Genomic DNA, 11,194 nt, shown 5'->3' on the forward strand with positions numbered 1-11,194 from the left:
AAGACACTTATCTATACGATATTCAAAGATAAACTATTTGTTAATGTTCCGATATCACTGCAAAAAGAATTTATAATCTAAACGATCAACTCGTGCAGTTATCATGTGACCGACTATAAATATTTTTGTCTCTGTTAAACAAGAGACTGCAGTTAGGATTATGAAAGAATTAGGCATATTGTTTTTTAATTTCAGATATTTTGTAGTAGTATCGTACTATGTTGCATTTTATTGCCAGTCCTCACTGCAAATGTATTCTTTTTTTATAATATATTCGACATTTGGTATTTACTTGAGTTCAATTCAGTGTTTAACCGAATTGAACCAGATATATACGTAAACTTCGATTTCAATTTAATGTGTCACTTTGATTGAAAGCAGAGACATATTCTTGCTACTTAAATATATAACTTTCATGATTATTGGTCATGAATAAATACATGATGTGGCAGCTTTATACTTTTCATTCTTCTGTAGAATTGAAAGAGAATCAGCAGCGCATTGATTCGTTAGCACTAAACTGGTTAATTTTGTATTTTTAACAGCAATTCCATCCAATATATGTCCAAATAAAATGATCTTCAGTGTAAATGAAGGCAATAAATTTGGACCATTGATATGCAATGCTTCTTGTGGTCCTCCGTGCACTTTTCGATGGGTTGGACTTGTATCTGTCATCAACTCCAGTCAGTTACTCATCAATAATGCAGCACGGACAGATAATGGTCCATACCAATGTGAAGCAAGGAATACAATTGGTACAATTACTGCAAATATTGATCTCCTCGTATACTGTAAGTTTACGTTAATATTAGACATGATAAGTTAAACTATGTACGCATGAATGAAAGAGTTGTGGTGTACATTTTGAGGAGACCTCACGTTGCTGTTATTAAGTTGTTCCACATCATCGTTGTATAGTATTTATAAGACTGTCAACAATCTCTTAATGTTGCGTTATTGTATGATTTCTCGACAAGTGTATTTGTTATTAATCAATAACTTACTTTTCAACGTGAAATAGTAATATAAAAACAAATTAAATAAAATAAAAAGGTAATATGGTGAACGCATCAATTCCATCGAACTAGAGATAAAGGAAACAACAGATACAGTTAAGTCAGCCTCATATCTTGACTTACATCTAGAAATTGACAATGAGGGTCGATTAAACAGAAAACTTTACGACAAAAGGAATGATTTGAGCTTTCCAAATGTGAACTTTCCATTTCTTAGAAGCAACATACCAGCAGCACCTGCATACGGGGTATATATCTCCCAATTGATACGAAGTTATTAAACCAAGAGGTCCAAATGGTGAAGTTGAAATCTTTCCTTCGTAGATATACGGACACCATCACGAGTTGGTTGACCGTTATAGAATAATCGTTTGAATTTCACTGATATCAGATATGTTCCTTATGTCGTAACGGCAATCCCCTTTCCTTTTATGAGTGTGACCTACCAAATTAGACTATTTACCGGGTTTGTAATAACATGAGAAACACGATGGGTGCCACATTTTGAGCAGGATCTGCTTACCTATCCGGAGCACCTGAGATTACCCCTAGTTTTCGGTGGGGTTTGTTTTCCTTAATCTTTAGTTTTCTATGTTGTGAATGTACTATTTTTTGTATATTTGTCTTTTTCATTTTTAGCCATGGCGTTTCAGTTTATTTTCGATTTATGATTTTGACTGTCCCTCTGATATCTTTTCCCCCTCTTCTAGATAGGCAACAAACCAGGTTTAATTCACTTGTTATCTACTTAAGGAATAGTCTCTGTCTCTTTCAAGTCAGTAACATGACAGTTGTTATTTTAGTAACTTTTTTCAGGGACTTTTCATTTTGAATTTTCCTCGGCGTTCTTTTTTTTTTGTAATTTAACTTTTTTTACAATGCCAATTGACCACATATAATCACCATACTATTACAACAAAACCAAAAGTATGAACGAATCTATTAAAGCAATACATGAAAACTTAAGACTGATCAACATAAAATCCTTAAGAAAGGCGGGGGTATCATAAATGGTTTAGAAGGGATACAAGAAGCTGCTTTACATTTGAAAACGCCGTGTTACCCATGATTATAAGTTTTTAAAAGGTGATAGGTCTTATTCTTTGTGAAATTCTTATTTTCAGACGGACCTGACAAAGTGATACTGTCACCTAATGAGACATCCTTAGTGGCAAATGAAGGTAGTGATTTTCCCAGTATTAAATGTAAAGCAGACTGCCACCCTGGTTGCACCTTAACGTGGATTAAACCAAATGGCATAGAGGTATCAACTAACGTCTTAATTCTAAAGAACATCAAAATGAACCAAACTGGGACGTATACATGTAATGCTAGTAATTTTGTCGGCAATATGGTATCAGCTGGTGTTACAATAAATCTCATTGGTATGTAAACATTTCTAATGTTATCTACAAGTCACCTGCTACAATCAAAACACTAGTTTGTACAATTTGGGTACCGTATTATACCAATCTGAATGTTTGATTCATTTCAGATGAAGGTTTTATTAGTCAAGATTCTAATCCAGCAAAATAATCTCCCCATTATGTCACCAACCATAGCAAGCATGCAGAAAGGAAGTGATTGTAGGGATGATGCATTGCCAATTTAGCTCTTAAAACCCGTATAATGTATCCAAATAGCTAGAGGATAATTGTGATCAGTATATAACTGATGTATTTGAAAAGATTAATATACATGTTCTAATTTTTGTATCATTTGACGTAGTTTTATGGTGTTTTTATTTAAATTTAGGACTGTTGTCTGCTCGGTTATCAGGGGAATTTTCAAAAGGTATTTCGATATTCCGACGGAGAGCATACTAAACAATTTCAGAGGTTGACGACTAAGAACCATCTATAGCACACAAATAAAAAGTGTCTTTTAAATAATGCACACAAATGACTCATTTGAAACCTTTTTCGTTTGACCAATATATACAAGGCAAAAAAAGAAACGTTACATTGGTTTTTAATCTTAAAAATATCACAAATAATAAATTAAATTTCAAATATTTTCATGATAACAACTCGTTACCTGAATGATTTATCTATCAAATTTACTCATTTATAAAAATATCGGAAATGTTGTGACGTCATTTTCTGATTTCAAACAAATAACCATTTTTTTACAAAAAAATTACCTGTATACAGTTTGAATCGAGTTGTCCTTTTTGTCATTTTTTGTGTCGAACACGATTGTTAAAAAAAAGGTCGCATTAAAAAATTGAAAACGTTACAGGTAAAACAATGCCCCGTCTACGCCAAAATGAGAGAGTACGATCTATCGGGATGTTGGCAGCAGAAATGACCCAAGCGCAGGTTGCAAATCATTTTAATGTCTCTAGAATGACTATTGCAAGGCTTAAGATTCGTCTTAGAGATACTGGCACTGTCAGTGGCACAACAAATGATCGCCCCCGTAGTGACAGGCCACGTGAAACGACGTTACGTCAAGACAGACACATCCGCATCATTTATCTCCGGAATCAATTTGTAAACGCGTCACAAACTGCACGACAAACCCATGGAAGACATAACAACAGAATATATGCTCAAACAGTGTGTAACCGATTGCGTCAAGTTGGTCTAAGAGCTCGTCGTCAATTGGAGGGATCTATCCTTACGCACCGTCACAGAATGGCACGACTTCAATGGACACGGGTACGGTTCGATGGAATAGGGAAACATGGAGACAGGTTATTTTTACCGATGAATCTAAATTTAACTTGAAAAGCGACGACAGAGCCAGGGTCTACCGTAGACGCAAGAATGATTTTCTGATGCGTACGTGCAGGAAACAAATCGGTTTGGTGGTGGCGGAATCATGGTATGGAGCGGAATTACGTACCAGGAACGCACCGAGCCCAAAATCATCGTAAGTAACTTAAATGCAACAAGGTATAGGGACGAAATTCTGGCTCCCGCTGTTCTCCAGCTTTTTTCGGAGACATCATTTTAACCACGTTTTTCAGCAGAACAACGCCCGTTGTCACGTGGCACACATTTCGATAACTTTTTTGGAGAATAACCATATTCGTGTGTTTCCTTGACCAGCAATGTCTCCAGATTTATCACCAATTGAACATCTTTGGGACGAACTTAGACGACGAATCAGAAATAATCAAAATCCACCAGAAACTCTAGCCCAGCTCCGAACAGCACTTTTCAGGGAATGGAATAACATCCCTCAAGATTTTATTCGACGTCTTATTGATTCCATGCGACGGAGGTGTCAGGCGTTCATAAATGCAAGAGGTAGTCATACAAGATATTGACATGTTAACCCGAACTCTGTACTCGTCCTGTTAAAATTGTCCAAAAATGTGCAATATTGTTTTCAATAAAGAAAACTTGTTCTCTTCAAAATCATGTTAGCTAACTATTCCATTTAATTTTTGTTATCAATTTTTTGTGATAAAAAATTTAAACGATATTATAAGCATGTAACGTTTCTTTTATTTGCCTAGAATATTTCATTTTATTTCAACGGTATATACATTTTTTAATCAGCCAAACATTCCGCATTCCGACGCTCCATACCATGATTTAAGAATAAACATGCATACAAAACAGACCTTAATTATACACCTGCATAAAATGTTAAAAAAACAACAATAGAAAACAGAGTATATAAATCAAATATAACAAATAGAAAACCGAGTATATAAATCAAATATAACAAATTGACCAATTTTACCTTTTCTCATAAAGAGTTCAATTTCTTGCGTCCTTTTTTTTCCGTTTCTTTTTTCTCGACTGGATATTTTCCTGTGTGTGTGTGTGTAGGGGGTGCTTGTGTGTGTGTGTGTGTGTGTGTGTGTGTGTGTTCTTGCCTATTTTCTTTAGAACATCGTTTATTGTTTCGTAACTTTGAAATTATTAATTACATTGGTATTTTAATAGAAAAAAAGAGACGATGTATTTTGGGAACACTCGTACGTTATTGTTGGACTCTGGTTGGTTTGTTTTGTGGAAAATTGCGCTGATAATGACACGATAAAAATAGAAATATTCAAATTAAATGTCATCTACAAAATATGTGTATGCATAGACTGTATGGACCATGTTTGCGTATTTCTTTTTTACAATACGAAATACAAGGTTAACAGATAGCCATTCCTGATATTTCTGGTGTAGGAGATTGACAACTTTACTATACTTTTTACTAAAATGATAGTTTTTTGTTTCAAATAAAAACTTTTATTATGGTGATACTTTTGCAGGCTTTTTTTTCTATTATAGATTCACCGACGATTCTGAAATTGGAAATTTTAAATAGTAATACTGTTGATGAACAACACTCTGTTAACTTTCTGTGTGAAGTTAATGGATACCCGGTACCTGACATAAGTTGGATATTGTCTAGCACTAACACCCTGTTGAAAAAAGATGAACATACTTTTAAAAGCAACTATGTAATTCCAAAAGCTAACTGTCTACATACTGGAACATACCGTTGTCAAGGCAGTAACGTAATTGAAGGTGAATTAGTGAATGCATTCAGAGAAATTAATTTGTTTGTTCTCTGTAAGTACAAAATACAATTACACAAATGTATATTGTTTAAACACCGCATTTTCACTGTTTCAGTCTTGGACTCGTTGTGAAACCCATTTAGTAACCAGTACGATCATTTTGACGCGTGATGTACTTTAGGCTATTTTCATACCTCAAATATTTCTCCATTTACAACTTATTCATATGTCTACCCACCATTGTCTACATAAAAAAATGTCTGTACCTATTATTAAAGAATATAACAGTTGTTATCCATTCGTTTGATGAGTTGAGATTTTGACTTTGCCAATTAATTAGGGACTTTTCGTTTTGTATATTCTTCAGAGTTCAGTATTTTTTGTGATTTTACTTTTTTCTATACTCGCATAGTAGTGTTGATTTCTTCTGAATTTCGTCTTTTTAAATATCATTATGATAAGTTTGAATATTACGGTTGTTTTTGTTATAGAAAACATTTGATAGATACAGACATTCTAATTTAGCTTTAATTTTCGAAGTTATAATAAACATGATGGTTCTGGATTTTCTGAACATATTTGTTTACATTGTTATGTTCAATGTATCAACATTATTAACTTCATTTGCGGAATTATGATTTACCATATTAAAGAGGGATGAAAGATACCAGAGGGACAGTCAAACTTCTAAATCGAAAATAAACTGAAAACGCAATGGCTACAAATAAAAAAGACAAACAGACACACACTAGTACACATGACACAACATAGAAAACTAAAGAATAAGCAACACGAACCTCAACAAAAACGAACAAAAGGGGTGATTTCATGTGCTCCGTAAGGGTAGGCAGATCCTGCTCCACATATGGCACCTGTCGTTTTACTTACAAATCCGGAAAATAGTCTAATTCGGTAGGTCACATTTTTGAAAGGGAAGGGGATTGTAGTTACGACATAAGGAACATATCCAATATCATTTCTTCTATCAATGCAATTTTCCAATTGTATAATGTTATAGTTTACAGCCCTGCATGCATATCAATGACAAGAAATTGCTAGATTTGTACAAGTTGATTTATAAATTATACTCAGTTATAAATTTCATGCTTTTAAAGCGGTCACTTGAAACGCTCACAACTGAACATTGGAAAAGGAAGAATGTATTAGGTTTACAATCAATAGCAACCTACAGAGAAGTGCTTAACATAACTTATTTAAATTATATCGTAATGATATTGCAAAAACACTAACTGTTCGCGTGCAATTGGAATACTTACATTTGAATTTATGTTGTAATATAAGAAATAAGTTAATTGCATAAAATTAGATACTATAGGTCCCGAAGGATGATTCACTTAGTCTGGGAATTTACCTCTTATGATTTTAATTATAAGAGATTTCCGCCACCTTTATGGTTTCTGCTTTGTTTCTTAATGTGAGATGCTGTTTTTATTTTGTGCTGATCAGATAAGTTGAGCCATAGCAAAATGCATCTGCTCCTTTTCCATTGTTTTTTGTTTGTTTGTTAGAAGATGTTGTGATTCGCAACAATTAACAAAACTTGCAGTGGAAATAAAGCAGTGGCAAAATCAAAAGCTCAAACACATCAAACGAATTGACAAGAACTGTTATATTCCTGATTTTGTACAGGTATTTCTTTTGTAGAAAATGGTGGATAAAACCTGGTTGTATGCCTAGCTAAAGGCATTGTGGATTATTTCTTCTTAACGGTTGTTCACTTTATCATGGGGGTATGATGGTATTGAGGGTTTGAAAAATCTAAACTTTGTTGATAATTGTAACTTCCAGAGAAAGATAGAGATTTGAAATTATCCAGAAGTTCTTTAGTACTCTCAAATCGTATTTTCTTGTTAATTCGACCTGTTGATACTGTTTATAATGCTTTTTTGTCATTTTTTATTTATATGGATCTTGTCTGTATACCAGCTTGGATTATTTGTAATATCTTCAATTTTTCACTTATTCTTACAACATTTGTATAAACTTCAAGATTATAAAAAACCGGTTTTTTTCTAAAGTGAACATTGATTGGTTAAATATTTCTCAGTGTGTTTGAATTTGTTTGTTAGCCTTTTGGTCATGAATGTTTGTCTCTAACATTTAATTAACTGTGCATTTGTATTCAGATATCGCAGATCAAAGTTATTCGTTCATTGTGTAATCATACGTTTTTTGATTGAGTTAAGTCTGCCAATTGATATTTTATCGTATGTTCTTCTATGTTGTGATGTTATGCTATTGTTTCAGAAAAAGGGAGAAGGTTTGGGCCCATTAAAACGTTTAATCCCGCTGCAAATGTTTGCACCTGTCCTAAGTCAGGAATCTGATGTACAGTAGTTGTCGTTTGTTTATGTAATATATACGTCTTTCTCGTTTCTCGTTTTGTTTATATAGATTAGACCGTTGGTTTTCCCGTTTGAATGGTTTTACACTAGTAATTTTGGGGCCCTTTATAGCTTGTTGTTCGGTGTGAGCCAAGGCTCCGTGTTGAAGGCCGTACTTTAACCTATAATGGTTTAATTTTTAAATTGTTATTTGGATGGAGAGTTGTCTCATTGGCACTCACACCACATCTTCCTATATCTACTTAAGAGTTTTTTTAAAATCCACATATGGCTGATACATCTACGCGAGTTAACAGTTTTACGGTATTTCGGGAGACCCTCAAAGCAATTGTTAGTCCTACCTCATCTTGTATTGTTAACAACTCCGAAGAAATTTAAAATCAAATATAGTTTTCCATTACCTTAATTTTGTTTACTGCTTTGATTTTTAGGAAAAATGGATCTTCAGATCAAAACTCTTCAATTTCGTTATTATCAGGGGTTGTTGGATTTGTTAAATCGAGCGTCACTGTTAATTTCATGATAGACAAAAATCAACGTTTAAAAATATATTAGTAAGTTTCAAGTAAAAAACTCGTACAGATATGCATTCAAATGAATTTTCCAATAGATAATTGCATTCCTGCAATCTTGACCTATTATGCACTACTATTTAATTATCCAAGTTGACGAAAAGCACTGATCCTACCTTAAGTTGTTTTGTTTTTTCTTCTAACGAAATGTAAAAGATTTGAAATAAGATCTTTTTTTTTTAAATTAGGCAGAGCACGTATAGATCAAAGATATCCAGAAGTTGCTGACGATATTGCAGTTATAGAAAACGGTGATTTGAATATTAAAGTATTTCTCCTAGCCTACCCTGAACCTATGATCATTTGGACAATGAGAAGTTCTGCCACAGGACAAGATTATACAGTGAACTATATTAATTCATTTAACAGTGTCGAACATATGTCAATTGTGAATATAACCGACTTTTCCACAAAACATTATGGCGTCTATAAAATTATTGCATATAACAACATAGGGCCTCCGTATGTTAAATCCTTCACAGTGAAGCCACAAGGTAAGTTCGTTTGATAGACATTTGGTCCTCTTCTACCTAATAAAAGTATATAACCTGTTCTCATAGGCATACATTTATATATCTGGAGTCAGTACTCTTGTAGCTCGAGTGGCGCCCAACATTCACAAACCAAATCCAGACAACAGTGGTCAATAATAAACTGTTAACAGATGTGCAAATTCTCGTTTATTGATTAGAAAGAGACACAAAAACCGAAACTGTGGAATGTCATAAACTCTATCAGGATAAACATGTTCAGCTCATTATATCCAGGATCCCGGTTCTACGTTCCGTGTATTAGCTGATAGCCACACATTATATTTCTTTATGTGTAACACACTGAATAATGCGATCGTGGATTAGTCTAAACCCTTTCCTTGGACTAGTCGTGTAACTACAAAAAATAAAAACAATCTGTTAAATAATTTTGAAATAGATTGTCTCGTTGAATTATTTATAACTTGTTATTCACTTATGAGGCTGAATATCATTATTGTCTTTCGTTTATTGTTCTGTGCCTTAGCCAGGCTGTTGTTTTTAATGTGTTATCTCTTTTAACATGTTTAAATTATTGCAATTAGTATTGGTATGGTTTGGTTTGGGTTTTTTTGGATTGGGGCTGAACGATGGCCTTTTTATAATTATCGTTCGTTTGATCATTTATAATTAAGCCTTATCGATTCATTAGGTCCACTTGTTTTTGTAATTCAAATTTTTGTTAGTTACATGTAGCTATCATATATTTTTGCGGTGTTGAATTCCACGGTTTGTACCCAAGGAAAATCGTATCTATAAATTTTTGAAGATATTTATTTTTGATAGCTGCAATAATAAACAAACAAAGCAGATGTCTTGCTCGACATCTTCTCTTTTGTCTTAATTTATTATGTTCTGAATGGTAAAGCTCACAAATGTCTCTCGAGTTAACGTTTAATGACGGAATAATATCACGTCGCTAGAACATTATTTGCGACAGAACACCGTACATGTACAATTGTGCTAACCTAATAAAACAATGTTGAAATATTGGTACATTTGTTATTGTGATGAAATACATTTAAAAATCGTATGAAAAGTAATTCATTAGATTCGTAGAACATGTTGATACATTTTTAAAGGACTTTATGGATAGTACTTTTTGTCTCTTTGATACATTCCCCATTTTCATTCTCAATTTTATTTCCATTCTCAATTTTATAACATGTATAAATGTTTGCTTTGCCGAGAAAGCTTACGGTGTACAACAATAATTCAATATTTTGATAAACAGGATTGTTTCTATTTCTTTTTTTAAGTAAAAACAGATTTATGTTTGACACAATATTTCTTTCCATTCACTTTTGCAAGAACTATGTAAGTCTAGACGCAAGAGTAATACATTTTTCTTTCAGCTGTAAATAACAGTTCGGAAAATAATCTAACCAAGAGTATTGGTGCAAGCATAGGTGCATCCTTTTTCATATTAATAGTGGTAGGTCTGACAGTATTTCTATTGAAGATTAGGAGGAGAAGAACATACATTAAAAAAGGTAACAGGACTTAATGTCAGTTAATTTATATGAAGATTACAGTTTTTCGATATTGATAAAATTCATGTGATTACATTACATTAACTTTTTCAAATTTTTCATAAAAGGAGGCATAACACAACATTCTAGTAGTACTGAGTCCTCTCAATACGGAAGATGAGGAGTTGGAAAATTATAAAAAATATATATATACAATTACCTTCTGTAATAAACATGATGCTACTTAATACAGTTAAAGTTATTATAAGAAATACGTTTGTTATTCGAATGGAGGGGACACTCATAATAAAAAATGTTTTGCATTTTAAAACTAAACGGGAAAAACTTATATTTAAGTATGTTATATGTTTCTTTTTATCATTAAACATGTTATATTCGGTAAATTTGTCATTGAAGACATTTATAAAGTTTATACTGTCGATTCAATTTTTAAACAATGTTTATTACCACTTTTTATTCAAACCAATGACTTATTTTCGTATAACTAGTCGTTCAGGTAAAAAAAAACTTTTGATTTAATATTTTGAATTAATTCAAAATGTATAATATTTATTTAGAGAACAGCAAGTTGTATCAATCAACACAACCGGATAAAAGGTACATGTTATTATATTGTTGTATCCGTTCTTTATTAAAGTAATCATTTACCTGTTAGAAACATTTATGTCACTTTTAACTGTCCAATTCGGTAAAGAATATTGGACAGCTGTAGCCTGAATGTAGCATAAATGATTCCT

The 11,194-nt window shown here is 32.8% G+C and overlaps 1 protein-coding gene across 1 annotated transcript in view; it reads left to right on the plus strand.

The window, feature by feature from the left end:
* The first annotated feature begins 574 nt into the window (after positions 1-574).
* The window catches only part of LOC134722740 (hemicentin-1-like), a 21,399-nt gene continuing 10,779 nt past the window's right edge, over positions 575-11,194 (plus strand). The window contains exons 1-4 of the mRNA XM_063586363.1: positions 575-794; positions 2,144-2,404; positions 5,264-5,548; positions 8,623-8,928. Of these exons, the coding sequence (XP_063442433.1) occupies positions 575-794; positions 2,144-2,404; positions 5,264-5,548; positions 8,623-8,928 (1,072 nt within the window). The remainder of the gene's footprint in view (positions 795-2,143; positions 2,405-5,263; positions 5,549-8,622; positions 8,929-11,194) is intronic.

Source organism: Mytilus trossulus, chromosome 6 (genome assembly GCF_036588685.1).
Source record: "Mytilus trossulus isolate FHL-02 chromosome 6, PNRI_Mtr1.1.1.hap1, whole genome shotgun sequence".
In the NCBI taxonomy this organism is placed as follows: domain Eukaryota; kingdom Metazoa; phylum Mollusca; class Bivalvia; order Mytilida; family Mytilidae; genus Mytilus; species Mytilus trossulus.